The 15,762-nt window shown below is 40.7% G+C and overlaps 1 protein-coding gene across 1 annotated transcript in view; it reads right to left on the bottom strand.

Moving 5' to 3' along the window:
* PDE7B (phosphodiesterase 7B) overlaps window positions 1–15,762 on the bottom strand; it is a 172,110-nt gene that overhangs the window by 12,579 nt on the left and 143,769 nt on the right. Inside the window, exons 5-9 of the mRNA XM_084261543.1 lie at window positions 10,444–10,595; window positions 9,149–9,212; window positions 7,496–7,591; window positions 5,703–5,803; window positions 4,116–4,247 (exon numbers count right to left, since the gene is read on the bottom strand). Of these exons, the coding sequence (XP_084117669.1) occupies window positions 4,116–4,247; window positions 5,703–5,803; window positions 7,496–7,591; window positions 9,149–9,212; window positions 10,444–10,595 (545 nt within the window). The remainder of the gene's footprint in view (window positions 1–4,115; window positions 4,248–5,702; window positions 5,804–7,495; window positions 7,592–9,148; window positions 9,213–10,443; window positions 10,596–15,762) is intronic.

Genomic DNA, 15,762 nt, shown 5'->3' with positions numbered 1-15,762 from the left:
TTCCCACACTCAAAGCACATGGAAGAGGGAAAAGGAAAGGCCAAGTTAACAAGCGACAACTAAGCATGAAGTCATATGACTCCCCTGTTAAATGCAAGCAGCCAGAACCCCTGAAGCTGCTGCCAACAATTAGGAGAGTCAGCTATTCCACCTTATTAAGACTAATTGCCATGAGCTATCTGATTGCCTAGGCTGGTGGGGAGATAACTCATGCAGGGAAAAGTCCACGTGCTGCCTTGCAGACTGGGGTTCTCAGCTCCTGTCGTCAGAGAGCTTGCTTCCCCTAATTTTTGGTTATTTAAAAAACAGTATCACAGTTTTGTTTTAAAGGTCACATGCTAGGAAGCTTCTGTCACATCTGCCACCTAAAGATGGTGGATTGCTGTAGCACAGACTTCAGGACTGTGAGGCGAAAAAACGTTTTTTACTATCACAAAATCTCCAGTCTGTGACCTTCTATAAGACATTCAAGCCACCAGGCTTGACATATGCATTTGGAAAAGAATAATAACTTGAAGAAAGACAGACTTGCTATTAGCTAGGTGCAGAGAAAACTTCAATTTTAACTGAGTGGAAGGCAATCTAAATTTCTTCAAATCTGATCATCCATTCTTAGTCATCGGGCAATTGGTTTAACTACACAATGTTAAATACCTGAAAATGGTACTCAAATTAGAAATGGTGCTTCTAAGGAAGACTGCAAAGTAGAACTGTCATAACTGATGCCCAAAATGTATTTTCTTTTCTCATTCACATGCATCTACATTGAAGTTGTAAAGTATTCTTTCATAGATTTCTGAAATCTGGTTTGTCCTACAGATGATGTATGTTATCACTGCAAACTTCTAATTTATTCCCCTTCATTTGAGAGCTAGACAAACATAGATCTTAACACTCTATTACTGAAGTTATAAAATAACATTTTATTTACATCAATGCTATTTGATTTCTTAAGAAATGAATAAATATTTTTTTTTAAAAAAAGCAGGACAACTTTTTCTGGTGTAAGGTCTGATGTGAAGTTTTGGATAAATACAAGACAGGACTGTATCAGGCTGAGCAACCTTGAATTGTATGCTGCTTTAAGACAGAAGAAGCAGAAATGATGTTGGATAAGACAAATGTATCAACCAGAGACCTAAGACAATGATTATCAAGCATGAATAAAACTTTCATTTTTCATTTTAATGGCCAATGAAAGTTAGAAGTGAATCTGTGTCACATAACAAGGAATGGTGGTTAGCTCCTCACAGGGGGCCAAGTGACCTCCAGGTCCTTGCTGTCACATTTTACACTCTCAACTGTCTTTGTAATGCTAGAGACTCGAATGCTAGACACTTTTATTTTTGTGGAAAATTATGGTGCCTCACATGCAATAGACGCTTGTGGAAATTACCCCACAGATGATTACAAAAAAATGTCTTCCGTCATAAAATATGGATTTCCTTTTAAAATGAGTATCAAAAGTTGTGAGCTCCTTGGTGATGACACCCACCTTCCTGAAACATGATTCTGCTCACATATACCCTTCAGAAGCTGTCAAACACTTTGTATCTTTGTCAAATACTGACTGACCTCATTTTGCAAAACCTTTTTTCCATGTAATTCAATCATGAAGTTCCAATTTAAATTTATGATCAAGAGCAGACAGATGTCATAAACAGATAACCCTAAGTCTCAGTTATTACTGTCTCAGTGACAGATGCCTGCCAACTATTTTAAAACTTACTTTCACTTGATTATTTTTCTGATTAGTCCCAGCAGTTCTGTGGCTCTGCTATTTAAAAAGCCAAAATCCTACAACTTTTTTGTTTCAAGCACATGTTAAAGTACTAATCTTGAGAACAATATAATTCATTGATTTTTACTAAAACTGTTTTCAGCAAAACTTTTTTTACAGGTGTTCATGTAATGTATACTACTAAAATCTGTACTAAAATGTTTTAAAATTATACTTAAAAACCATATTTGTGGTTAAAAGATTGCATGTGCACTACTGTCACTTCCTTTTCCTAAACAACATCTAAAATGGCATTCAAACCCTGTTAGCTCATCTCTCTGAGATGGTACTATCTTATTTTAGCTACGTTTCCTTCAGATTAGCCTGAATTTTCAACCTGTTTGTATATTACTATTTCCCACTATTAATTTGAGGTGATATTTATGCCTTTTCATAGGGTCAGGCTTTTTTTGTGGAACAGCTCCACCCACTCTTCAAAGGATCTTTAACACAACCTTCCCAAAGTCCCCTGGCTTAGTCCCCTGGCTTTTCTCCCTCCTCACGCAGCCGGCCTGACATTTAGAAAAGACCTGAACGAAATGTACCGCACACGTCCGGGATGACAACTCTGGATTTGCTAAGTTCATGTAGAAAGGTGCATAGCTGTCAGCGAGGCTTCTTCAGACAGGTTAACTGTTAACTTGGGATACTCTGTTTCTGATACCGTATTAAAGAGGCTGAAGTTGACTCTTCTGAAGGCTACAAAGCAATATCATCTCCATTACCGTCTCCATTTATTAGCTGTGCATTATGATTAATGTAAGCAAAAAGTCCTGGGCTGCATCAGGAACAGCTGGAGGGAGGTGATTCTCCTCCTCTGCTTCAGTGAGACCCCCACCTTGGACTACTGCATCCAGCTCTGGGGTCCCCAGTACAGGAAAGACATAGAGCTGTTGGAACGTGTCCAGAGGAGGGGCATGAAGATGATCAGGGTGCTGGAGCACCTCTCCTGTGAAGACAGGTGAGTGAGTTGGGTTTCTTCAGCCTGGGGAAGAAAAGGTTAAGGGGAGGCCTAATTATGGCCTACTAATACTTAAAGGGGTCCTACAGAAGAGTGGGCAAGGGACTGTTCATCAGGTAGTGTAGTGACAGAACAGGGGGTAATGGCTTCAAGCTAAAAGAAGGTAGGTTTAGGTTAGATGTTAGGAAGAAATTCTTCACTATGAGGGTGGTGAGGCACTGGCTCACTGTGAGGGAAGCAGTGGCTGCCAACCTCCCTGGTAGTGTTCAAGGCCAGGTTGGATGGGGACTTGAGCAGCCTGTTCTAATGAGAGGTGTCTCTGCCCATGGCAGGGTAGTTTGAACTTGATGATCTTTAAGGTCCCTTCCAGCTCTAACCATTCTATGAGCTATGATCTTTGAAGTCCCTTCCAACCCAAATCATTCTGTGATTCGATGAAAATGATTTATGGCATTGCTCCAGCGTGTATATGCAAGTGTAATGTAAGGAGTAGAGATGTGCATATATAATCCTGTCTACAGGCATGCAAAGATTATACACATAGGACAGTTGTGGATAAATTCCAGTTCTACAGTGATTGCCATGCGTAAAAACTAACAAATATATTCAAAAAAGGACCACAAAAATCAGGGAGGGACAGGTTCATTGATAGGTGTGGAACAAGAGGGTCTGTGTTGTTCTTTCAGGAAGTCTTCTACTGCTGCTTGCCAGAGCTGGGAGGATGTATTCCAGGTGAAGGACAGCTCTGTACTTATCCCAGGTTTATGTTTCTGTTTGAGATCTTTTGCTGGCTGCTCTTAGAAACAGGATACTGGTCTAGACAGCCTGTGGTGTGACCTACAGTGGCTGTTTTAACTTCTTTTATATCTCTAGGCATGTTTGGGTAAATATATACAACTTTTCCCTTGGCTTCCTCTATTTTTTTTTTAATTGCAGTATTCAGTAAGTGTTTAATTTTACCAGAGCCATGTGAAACAAAAGTTTCTTTTAGTGCAACAGTGATTTAGAACATGCCTGCTGCTTGCTTGCTGACCGAAGGAAGATGAAGTACCAATTGTCTCTCTGTGACTTGAAATCTCATACCCACAGTTCCTTACACCAGATGATCTATGGCAGAAATAACTCATGCAACTGATTTGGCTTAAACATCCTCATCAAAATCTGACATTTCCACCTTCTTTCTTATGTGTATCAGCTTTGCTGAAGGAGAGACACCCAGTGAGGAGCTAAGCTGAAATCTTCCAGACTCTTATGCGCAGGTTGATTTGACCAACACCCCTCCGCTGCCAGATTCTGGCATGAAAGTTTACTGCAAATTGCTTAGACCCTCCTTGACACCATTTTACATATTACCAACTTAATGAGCAGTTTTACCTGGTACAAGCTGGCAAGGTGGTGTTTAGTTTTGATCAGAAAGGGCTGGTTGACCCCTGGATGATCCACGTCGTGAGCCGCAGCAGCTAGCAGTCCGAGCATGACGTCCGACGGGGTGAGGAAGCTGGCAAGCTGAATCACCCATGTTAATCACAAGAACAACATGAACAGTACACATTTTTCTTTTGGCCAATAAAGGAACCAGCTAATATCTTGGCATTGCTCAGTTTTGTAGGACAGTACACAAATGTCAAATATAAAATAAACTGTGAATGTTTTTAAGGTGACTGTTGAACAAACATCTACAAAGATATCACTATGCAGTCATATTTTATTACATCTTTTATTATATCTTTATTGTTTATGGCAACATAAGGATCACTGTTACAGAAGGGTGCTTCAGCTCTGACTAAAAGAGTCAAGTTTTAAAAATTAAATTAGTATACTAGCAGGATGGCATACGTTAGCACCCATGATAAGGGCTCAGCCTCACACAGTATTTAGTAATACCAATGATACATCAGGCTTCATTTTTCTAGTACAGCTCTGTGCTGTAAGAAAGAGTTTAGAAACTTCTGAAATGTCAAACGTGGCTGCTGGGTATCATCTCATTTCAAATGGAAGTATTTTATTCAAGAATTTAATTTACCTTTCTAACCTCAGATATCCAAATTTGAAAACCTGTCCAGTTTTTTTCCTACCTATACAGCTTATCATTCAGAAGCAAATTGTGTTATCGTTGGGAAAAAAATTGAAGTCTTAGCATTTTCTGTTTCAGAGTGTGAGGTAGTTATTACCGGCCTGATGAGCTGAAAGAAGCACCCCATGAGGAGAAATGAAGAGCAGTATGGTACAGATTCTGGATATGGGCTGTCCTCTGTACTTTTTCACAGCAGGGACCTGCAGATCTTGCAATACAGGAGAGCTGGGTCCTGCTCCTGTCCTCACTTGCCATTACTATATTCTGGTCTAACAATTTGCTAACTCTAGCAGAACTTCCCTTAAGTCAAGCTAGGAAAGATTGGTTAGATTCTCACACTGTGGCTCAGTATTACAGTGCTTTCCAGCAACACACAAAGCAACGTCACACCCGCACGTTGTGAGGGCTTGCTGCAGCAGCCAAAAGCTACTGGTCACCTGTGCAGAGGACACCCTTGCAACAGGCCCAGTCAAAGGGAACGATTTCCCCTTCCACTGGTGCTGCACTGCCAAATTTGGTATTTTGAGCTATTGATGCAAGGGGCTTGTGCCCTGAAGGGAGAGTCACGGGCATGCCCTGCCTTCTGCTGGCCTTGCTGGGAGGGCTGCAGGCACTCGCAGGCGGGTGGGACGCACAGTCACGGTAAAGCTCGGTGGAACTCATGTGACAGCACTTGATATGTTACTTGTGTGATGACAAGTGACTGTAGTAGCTTGTTTAAAGCAACTGTAATCTGTATCTGAGCCTGCTACTGCCTCGCTGCTGATTTCAAGTACACAATCATTTTCTGCTATCTAAAAGTGTTTGGCTTGGATTTTTTTTATAATCCTGGGGCAAAAAAAAGAGAATTATCTGAAAGCAACATCAGTGTGAAAGCTTGTCATTACCTTGGGCTCCCTCAGATAGCAGTGCATAGCTTGTGTGACATCAGCAGCATGGACAGCATTGTGGTATGGATTTTGGCTATGGTAATCTTCTTGAACCATAACTAGGAACAAAAACAGAAAATAAAGACCCTTTTGTCTCTGAATGCCACGGCCACAAGTGGGAACTGGATTTAAAACACAATTTGAGGTTTTACAGTCAGCTGCCTAAGGAAGTTTCTTCAAATATCTGCAGCTTACCTAGACTGGTGCTCTCATTGGAATACCTTTAGAGAAAAAATGCATGAAAGGATTTGTGAGGCCCAAGGGGATATGCTGGGTCTAGTTCATAAATCAGCTCTTTCTTGCCTTAGTGAAGGCTCTCATTCAGGAGTAAAATAAATAAGGAAGAGAGGCAAATTTATCCACAACGGAGTGTAATTATTTATGCTGCTGTCATAGGGGACTAATGTCATTAGGCAGTGCCACCTATTTTACCGTGGCGGGGGTGAGGCCCTGAATATCCTGGCATCACCCGTTATTTGAGTGACTAGCAATGGTCAAAGGCATTCCTACATCCTCAAAACAAGTAAAAGATAAAGCATTAGGGTACCTGGAGCAAAATCTTCTGTAATAATTTTAGTCACATCTATGTATCCCTTTTTAAAATACTCATCCCTCTTATTTAAGTGTGCAGTGCTGGAACTGGCCCAGCTGGAAGACTGAGCAAGAGCCTTTAACTCTCCACTTCCACTCACATGGAAGACCACCATGGTGTGTACTTCACACTCACCTCTTCCTTGCAGCAGTGCCAGCACCATTAGGTGGTCTCGGTGCGACACCACGTGAACAGCAGAAGCTGCCTGTGACCTTGCCCAAAGCACGCTCCCACATGCTATCAAATTAATCAAACAGAAGGGGAACGGGCAAACGTCCCATGGCACTTGTCTCCAGCATGGGGAACGCCAAAGAAGTCCTAGCCTTCGGTTTGTTTCCAGCTTCACAAGGATTTGAAGCTACAGCGGGTAATCCCTTAAACCCTGGATCCCACTAGCTCTAATTATCCCAGTGTCCACTTTACGGCCGCCCGCAGGAGTCAGAAACAGCAGGCAGATTTTGTTTGTCTCCACACCAGAGGAACGCTTTCCCCAAAGTGACAATTATGTAGTCTTAAAGAAGAGACCTTGCCTTTGAAGCTCTGTCTGACAGCTGGCATTCAGCTGCATTCAAAACATGATGCAAAGAGTAATTGATTTTGGCCAATTTCTTCTTTTGGTTCGCTGACAGCATGGGGCTAGTATTTCTGTTGGCAGCAACTGCAGCAGGGGCTTTCATCAACAGTATTCAGTGCAGACAGCTTGATATAATTTGTTAAATTTTGCACATAAGCTTTTAACTGCCCTGGGTCTCAGTGGTCTATTTGTCACTAAAATAATGGCACTGCACCACAATTGTACTGTGCACGAGTAGGTTCTGCAATGTCTGTCTGTCTGCCTGCCTGTCTGTGTGGGCCTACTTGGCCCACATCTCTGCATGGCATATTTTTTTAAAAAATCACCAGTGCAACTGTGGTACTGGGATGCTCCAGCCCAGCACAGAGACTTCTGAAGTCCCTCCACTGACTTTGCAGCTACTGAACCAAGTATGTGGTTGCTTGTAAATTGTATGCTAACATATACCATACGAATGCTTTACTGAAATGTTTGCTACAACGTCATGATTTTAGACAGATACACAGAGCAAGCCCCAGTGCTGCCACTGATGCCCTACTTAAGCTGTGAACTGCATTCAAAGATGGTTTTGAGGTGAGCACTTACCTAAAAACCTGTGTAATGTAACCATATCTAACTGGAAATGGTGAATAAGTCCATGCACGTTGAAGAGGTGACAAAGCAGTGTTACGAGACTGTTACCTAGAAGCAGAAAGGAACAACCCTTAGATTCCTTTAGCATATAGTTAGAAAGCAACCAAGACTAAAAGTCTGGGTAATTTCCTGTTAGCTCATATCCTCTCAGCTCCTGTCCCCTTAGCTCCCATCATATGAGTTTAGATGACACTCACAACTACTCAAAAGTAGTTTATACAAATGACTCCTACATGTAAGCAAGATTTGATGGCACAGCTGTATCAGTGGAGTGTTGTACTTGTGTCTGAATGCCACAAACACGTTTGCTGTTTCAACATGACATGGAAAGCAAACTGACATAGTTTTAACTAGAAATCGGGCTTGTTCATAAGACATCACCTTCCTAATCCACGTCTACCTCCAGAAACAACAGGAGAATGGCTTTCCTGCCACTTCACTTTGCTACACTGTACTAATTCATTAGTTACTGAAAAATCAGTAGTTTTAAATTATTCTGAAAATTATTATTATTATTTTACACGTGGCTGTACAAACAGGCAATACCTAGCTCAGCTACAACTGCATCTGATAGTGATGATGCAGACAGGGAAGAATTAATTGCAGCACTTATGGTCTCAAGTCCTATAGTAATGTTGCGCTGGCCTTGCTGTGAATCCAGTACTGGGAACACTGACAAAATTGAACCTAATTAGCATTACATGATCAACTACACATACACACAGTATTTTAAGAAGTTTGAACTGGGTAATTCAGCAGCAATGTTTCCAGAAAAGTCAGGAAAAGAAAAACCCAAACCAACCCACCCATGCAACATACAAACGCTGTTTGAAGGGAGTCTTCTTATTTAATGTAGCTCAGGAAAGAAAATAAACAGATATACGAAGAGGACATGGAAACTTATTTGGCCTTGACTACTGAGCAAGGGTGCAGAGAGGTAATTTAGAAGTTAGGCCTTTGCTTCTCTTGCCATTTGCAGTCCTTTCCAGTCTGCTCTGCCAGTCACTCAGCTTAAGTATCCTCTAAACCAACTTTTTTCTATGCCTCCTGCTCCAGCCAAACCTAATTAGATGGAGGGTCAGGCATGAGGGATCTCTTCTCTATGAGCAGTACAGAAAGGAGAAAGTTGTAATCGTGACCGTCTTCAGCAGTTACCTGATCAAGAGGTATTGCCTAGACCTAGTGTGTGTGTGTGTGTGTGGTGTTACAATCAGATATTTAGACAAAACATTTCACAGATTTTTTACTGTCTTAATGAGTTTCCTAATTTTGCCATTGAATGGAATCAAGGGCACCTTCGGTCACAGGCTTTTAATGTTGATAGAAATCAGCTTCTTATGGAGGTCTGTACTTAGCAACCAATGGAGGCAACAGGTAAAGGAAACTGAAACACCTCCTTGAAAAGGTGACCACAACAAATATAGAAGTTTATATATTATCCTATAGTTGTGAATGTTCTGGCAAAAGCCTGAAAATGAGAAGTTAACTGTGTCCAATTTCTTCAGTAATCTTAACTGAAAACATTTAGCAATTATTTAACTAGGGCTTTTTTAATAATAGCCATATATGGGAGATTAAAATAAAAACTTTTTCATAATTACATACCATTTGTCAAGCGGTCAAATAAGAAAATGTCAAAATCCCACATCCCCACTTTGGATAGCATGTGCTAGAAGAAAAATACAAAAAGGCAAATCACTGATATGTCCAACTGTAAAGCAGATTTAAATTATTATTCCGCATTAATCAATCACATGATTGGTTGCTGCAGCTTTAAAGTTTTCTTCAGGAAAGCTATAGAGATGTATTTGAAGTATCAGATACCGGGAACCAAATTTAGCTACACTGCATAAAATATCACTTGCACTTTCAACAGAGGAGGTTTTGATCCTGACACCAAAAATGCCTTCTAAATGGAGTTCAAAACATGGAATAATATAACCCAAAGTATTATTAAAATATTCCCTTTTACTGCAAAAACTTTTTAATTGTTCTTTTATGTCTTCAAATTGATCCAATACACATTCTCTTAGGTTTTTTATTCCAGTAAAACACAGTCTTAGCTCTCATGGTGAATAGGACTTAGATTTTGCTAAACAAACCAATACACAGGAACAGCTTTTACAAACTGAGATACCATGCTTCTGTGAAGCCCCCTCAGACACACAGAAGAATCCATCACTGCTGCCATGTTCACTGTTTGTGCAGCTCCATCAGTTTAGTCAAGAGACTTGAGTCTGGACTAACTGTATGAGCTACGATGGCAGATGTGCAAATCAAATGTGCACTCACTCCCATCACTTAGTCTATATCCAAACCAGTTCTGGATTCTTAATTACTTTCCAACACCTGGCACGTAAACTTCTCTTGCAGAGGATAAAAACTGCCTAGGCACGTAATCCTAATGCCATCAGTTGTGCAAGTTTTGTTAGAAAATATCATATGAAGCAAGTACAAAGAGCTGCAAAATAAGAGAATTATGTTTGGATTCCTGTGAGGTTCCTTGCAGTGACTGCTCCTGGTTTCCTAAGCTTCGTCATTGCAGAGAGCTACTGTGAGTTGCCTGATAGCTGCGCCGTACCAGCTGAGACACAGCTGTCTTTTTTCAAGCAGATGAACTAAATCCTGTGTCGAGGTTGCACTTAAATCAGTAACTCAGCCAGGGATCCTTCATCCTTTAATAAATCCAGATTATAATTTCAGTTGAAAGACTATGAAAATGCTGAATAAATTTAGACATTTTCTTGTTGCTTTGAGAGTGTGCCTTAAAAGCTGCAACCATGAAAGAGGAACGGGCAGACTGTTTGCTGTGAGGTAGGTTGTCTATCCGAACACTGATACAGAACAGACACTCTCTGGAACATTAGTGAAAGAAATGGAGATCTGGAGACCCATCTTACCCTTGCTTGCCCAAGGTAGTCCTCATCCAGTAGGTACAGAGAGGCTTGTGGTACAATTCCACGCAGTAACCGGGATGCATGGAAGTACCTCTGGAAACTTAACAGTCTTTTCACTTTTTTCTTGGTGCCAATTTCCCCTGAGAGTGTAGTATCTGCGAAAAGCAATCAGGACAGCAACCGTGAAATCCAAGATGAAAGGTGACATTCTCCATTATTTAATAAGGGAAACAGCAAAAACCCTTTTAAACGGTGATACGCAGAATCAGTGAAGCTCACGCTTCTTGCCAAGCCACATGAAGGAGCAGTATTCGATCCCCATGCTTCAGTACAGTGTATTTGTCTACATCAGAAAGGAAATAACGTTCCAGTAAAAAAAGAGTACTAATGCAGGACTTGGAAGATCGGAGCTCAGCACACTGCCTGCCACAGACTTTAATGTGTTCTAGTCTATGTCAGCACAGGGGGTGATACATCACCTAACTGTAGGTGTCCAGAGGGGAACCTAAGTGACAGGGCAGAGTTAGGTATGGGGAAGTTGCCCTTACTCTTCTGTGCCTCTGGTCCCTACCTAAACAACTGAAAATAGCACTACCTTGCTACCTTGAAGGAGTGCCACTGGAATATGTTAAAGTAGCACAGCAGTAGCGTACAAGGCGATCTTGGATATAAAGCCAAGAAAGTGACACCAAGTGAAACAGTTTGAAAGCACGAGCATGTGGCTCACTTGTGGAAAGCAAGAGGAAAGAGAGAGACAAGTAAGAACAGGTTAATAATCCTATTGTATTGTCTGCTGTCCTTCCTACATGCTGTAGGTCAGTAAATGATAAATGAAGAAAATATTTTAGTTCTGCAATTTGGAAAGCAAGTACATTCAGGCAATAAGTGCATTTCTGGTTACACAACAGAGTATGTTCTTTTCACCCAGTACTAGGATAATTCTAATTCCCTAATGCTGCATTAGGACATTTTCATATAGGGCTAAATGACATGAAAATAGAGTGATTAAATAAGCAATTAGAGTAATTAAATTACCTTACTGTTAGTAAGAATAATATGCAGGCTTCCTAAAACTGATAATGACTTGGGTAATTTCATCTGAAAGTCTAACAGAGCCTCAGTTACAGTTGTGATATTTTCATTTTGCAGTATGGTGCGAGTTTTGGAAAAAGGGAGGACAGAAACTGGACAGCTCTTAGAAGGTGGTGGTAAGATTCAACACAGTTTTATTCATAAGAGGAACCTTGTAACAAACCAAGGACTAAGCACTTCTTTCAGAAAACAGTAATGATTGCTTGAGATAAGAAGTTGCACAGCAATTCACTGGATTTCAGGTTTAAGTAAGAGCTCAGGAAAAATATCTATGGCCTGAAGATGACTCTCTCTATTCTATTTCTTTTCATGCAATAATGTTCAAGGTTTGTTCCACTGTGAAATTAAAATATGACTTTGTATGCTGCTTTCACGAGTATTATTATTATTATTATTCTGAGAGGTTTTTCATCTAAGTCAAATATTAAAGTTGTTTTTGGATCATAGATGGTTCAGCATTTCATTTCTCTAACAGCAGATGCACGAGTACCCTCTGTGGCAAGTTTCTCCCCTAAGCAATCCAGCCACCATCGAGCAATGCACAGTCAGTTACAACAAGAAAAAATACGTACCTACATGCTGAGTATCAGTAATTAATGTTTTTTCTTACACCTGTTAAGTCTCACACTTCTTGCAGGCAGCCCAAAGGCCCCACCGAGATTTAACAGTGCAATAGCACACAATAATTTTCCTGCAACCTGACAAGCCATGTGTTTTCAAGTATGCAAACAGCAACAATGTCACTACTGTACCAGCCTTAAGGTTCAATTTTCATTTATGACGTGCCAGCACCTGCCTTAATTCTCTCACACGTTTTAAAATCTGGAACAACTTCATGGCCAGTTGAAGGAGTGACTAACGTAGGTGCTAACAGCTACCCAGTGACAGCAACATGTGGAGGAACTGATAGGCTTGTTTTCACATTTCATTTATATAGTGCTGCTAAGAAGTGGCTGGCATTCAGGTTCATTCCTAGATAACAAAACACTCTTAAAATTAATTCAGTTTTTAAACTTTTGTCAGTTGTGTCTCAACTTTCCCAACTTGCCTAATTCCATTTTTGCTCCCAAACTGCCACTGCTTTTAGGTAGCAAGTTTAAATTTTATAGTACAGAAAACTTCCCTTTTGTACGTTAGAAATGAGTAGTTGCTCCAACTAATTTTTAGCTATGTTAATATCTGGGGGTTTTTTCAGTGAAACAGATGATTCAAATTACTACCTATATTCCACTGAACTGTCATGAAAACCACATGCAGATGAGTTGCTGGGGATGATCTGAAGGTGAAGGTTTGTCACGAGTCCCAACAAGCAGTTGTACGTTGGATTGTGAAGAAGTGTTATTTTATCCTTTGGATTATCAGATTATTTCAGTAGCACAAATAATACTTACAAAACCCTCAGAAGCACCAGGCCGAATTAAATAGTTTCTTATTGTGAAACATATTTTCTGAATTGAACCATCAAACTTGTTGTCACTGCTTTGTCACATTGCTCCATATGGTTGTCACGGATTTCTACCAGAATTTAATCATCAGCAGATACGCCTCTGAGACATGACTTGCTGCTTCAGATGAGCAAAAAAGATTACCCACAATAATCCATTGCCCTGTATTTTCATTCATAAGGGAAGGGGCTCATAATCCTGATGAAGAACGATAGGAAATGTATTTTCAGAATTGGGCTTTTGACAGAACAGCCCAAATCTCACACTGGAGTCCATGCACATGTAAACTGTGGATATTATATTAAAATCACATCCTTTAGGTCATTTCAGTAATAATGGATTTGTCCATGAATCAGAGAACTTGTGATTGCTACGACCTTTAATGGAGTACTCTGCCACTATTACTACGTACCTAATTATGGTGGTGTCTGGCATAAGACTGGACTAAGATTATGCCCCACTCTGAGCACAACACACCCCAAACAACTATAATCTCAACAGCATTTTCTCTTTCCCCTCCCAAGATCAATGTCAAACACAAAAGAAAAGCACAGCCATATGAAACTGAGAGAAAAATGACGATTAGAAAAGCAGAGCAAAGACTGAGGCAGCTGAGAGCAAATGCTGAAGTTCGGTCCTCAGCAGTTGCACCCGCATCTCCCAGTGGCACTGAGCCATTCCCAGGATATGGGATCCAACAGCTGACACAAATTCCAGATGCAGTTTTAAGATGAAATTAAGGGCTTACGTGAATGACTTATAGTAACGCGCTGGACATGCCCCTTCTTCCTTGATAACCGCAAATTTCAGTTCAAATTGTAAATATAAAATTTCCATGATGACCCTGATAGAAGTGATATAATGATTTGGAAACAAAGAGTTATTGATAGCTATTTCTAATTAGGTTAAACTGAATTACAAGTAAATGAATCAAAAATATCGTTACGGATATCAGTGAACTTCAGTAGTGGAGCTGCTATGGGTACAAAAACATATGTTTTCTAGTTAAAAAACACAAGCTGCAAGGCTCACATGGGAAGGATTTAGTAATTATGTGCAATTTGGAAATGAACGTGAAGGATGAACAAGAATGTCTTTTGTTTATAGTCATAAAACTTCCCCTGAGAGCTGTGTTTATCTTTGATCATTGTGGCAACTTCTGAAAGTTTTGTTTACTTAAAAAAGCCTCATCTGTGCCTCTTAAAAGACGCATTTCCTGTGGAGTTACTGCCTAGCAGGGCAGTTGGAGAATCCCTTCTTTGTACACCGAACAAAGTTATTGTAGGAATTACACACCCATATTGTATGAATTACACACACGTTTGCAGGAGCGTCCACCCAAGAACTCCTCACAAGCTTAACTTCTGCCTTCAAAAACACAGGCAGCCTGAGCTCACAGCCTCTGACCAGCAGGCAGCAACACCGGTTGCGTTTCTCCTTGGGTCACTTTACCTCCACAGCCCATGTACACACTATCACACCATGGATGACGCCTGGAGACTGTACATGGCCCTCGAGAGGTTAATAAGCTACAGGAATCAATGGCTGCCTTCTCTTCTCCCGACAAAGTTCCTCCAGTTACACAGATCGGCTCGCCTTAACGTGATCTTTTAAAGCTCACTACACCCCAACCTCTGTTATTTCAGGGAAGGAGGTTTCCTGCACTAGGAACTGCTACCAGTCTTTTTTCAGATTTCTTTCACGGGGCTATGCTAGCGTGTGCCTACAGGCAGCATGAATATAAAACCGACAGAGGTTATGTTAACAATGGTTGAGTTAACATCCAGAAACGATCACATAAATCAAATTTGGACAAGGATGTACTTAACTCTGCACCAGACATTCATGACACTGTTATTGTTCTTTCAAAGTAAACAAACTTGGTTATGCATTCAAATAAAGCCTGTGAGTTTTCCTTCACAGTATTGCCTTTTTTTTTTTGTTTTATTGCACCTCAGCGTACAGTAAAAACACTGGCACCCAGCAGCATGAGTGGGTAACAACAGGTTTATTAATTTTCAAAAGCCAACTGATTTGGAAATAGATTCCCCCCTCCACCTTCTTTCCAAAAGGATGCAGAATAAAACCAACATACAGCAATTAGGTGATCAAGCACCTGCCTTTGACTCATATAATTTATAATCAATACTGTTTCCCCTCTTCCAAGGATGCAAAGACATTCTGTACTCAGCCACTGCTCTACAGCCATATGTCTGAAGAGTCAGGCAGGGCTGGCAGAAAAGTGCTGGAGTATCTGGAAGATAAGGTGAGAGGATCAGACCAGCCATTTACTGTCCCGTGTGCAAACAGCGAGGACTCAGGGAAACAATTTGTCTCTGGTCCTACATGTTAGAGAGGCAATTTCCTGCAGTGGTTCCTGGCGTGACAGCTGATTAGAATGCTTTTATTTGAATGCCTGAGAAATATGTAATTGAGGAATAATTGGTGCTTGTCCATTTTTTCGCATGTGTCAAATCATGCCAGGCATTTAGACCCTCTTTAATGAAGTTTTGTTTGGTATGCTCATTGCATGACTGAATCATCTGAACTTTGGAGAAGGACTGGTAAATGAGAACAACAGGCAACCTCCTCTCTCTGAACTGTCCAGGGTTTTTTTTCTTACCTTCAGCCCAAAACCCCTTTGGAAAGGAAACACTGCAGTTTTGAAGATAGGCCTGACAAAACACACAGAGCACCAGAAACCTATGTGAAAGGATCATCACTTCAAAGCTTTCACTCTAGGGTAGAAAGAACAGGAATCTGAGATGAATATCCCAGCTGTACT

The sequence above is a fragment of the Gallinula chloropus genome (assembly GCF_964237585.1).
Source record: "Gallinula chloropus genome assembly, chromosome: 3".
Lineage (NCBI taxonomy): Eukaryota > Metazoa > Chordata > Aves > Gruiformes > Rallidae > Gallinula > Gallinula chloropus.
The sequence above is the reverse complement of the archived record's forward strand: the minus strand, read 5'-3'. Positions and strand labels throughout refer to the sequence as shown.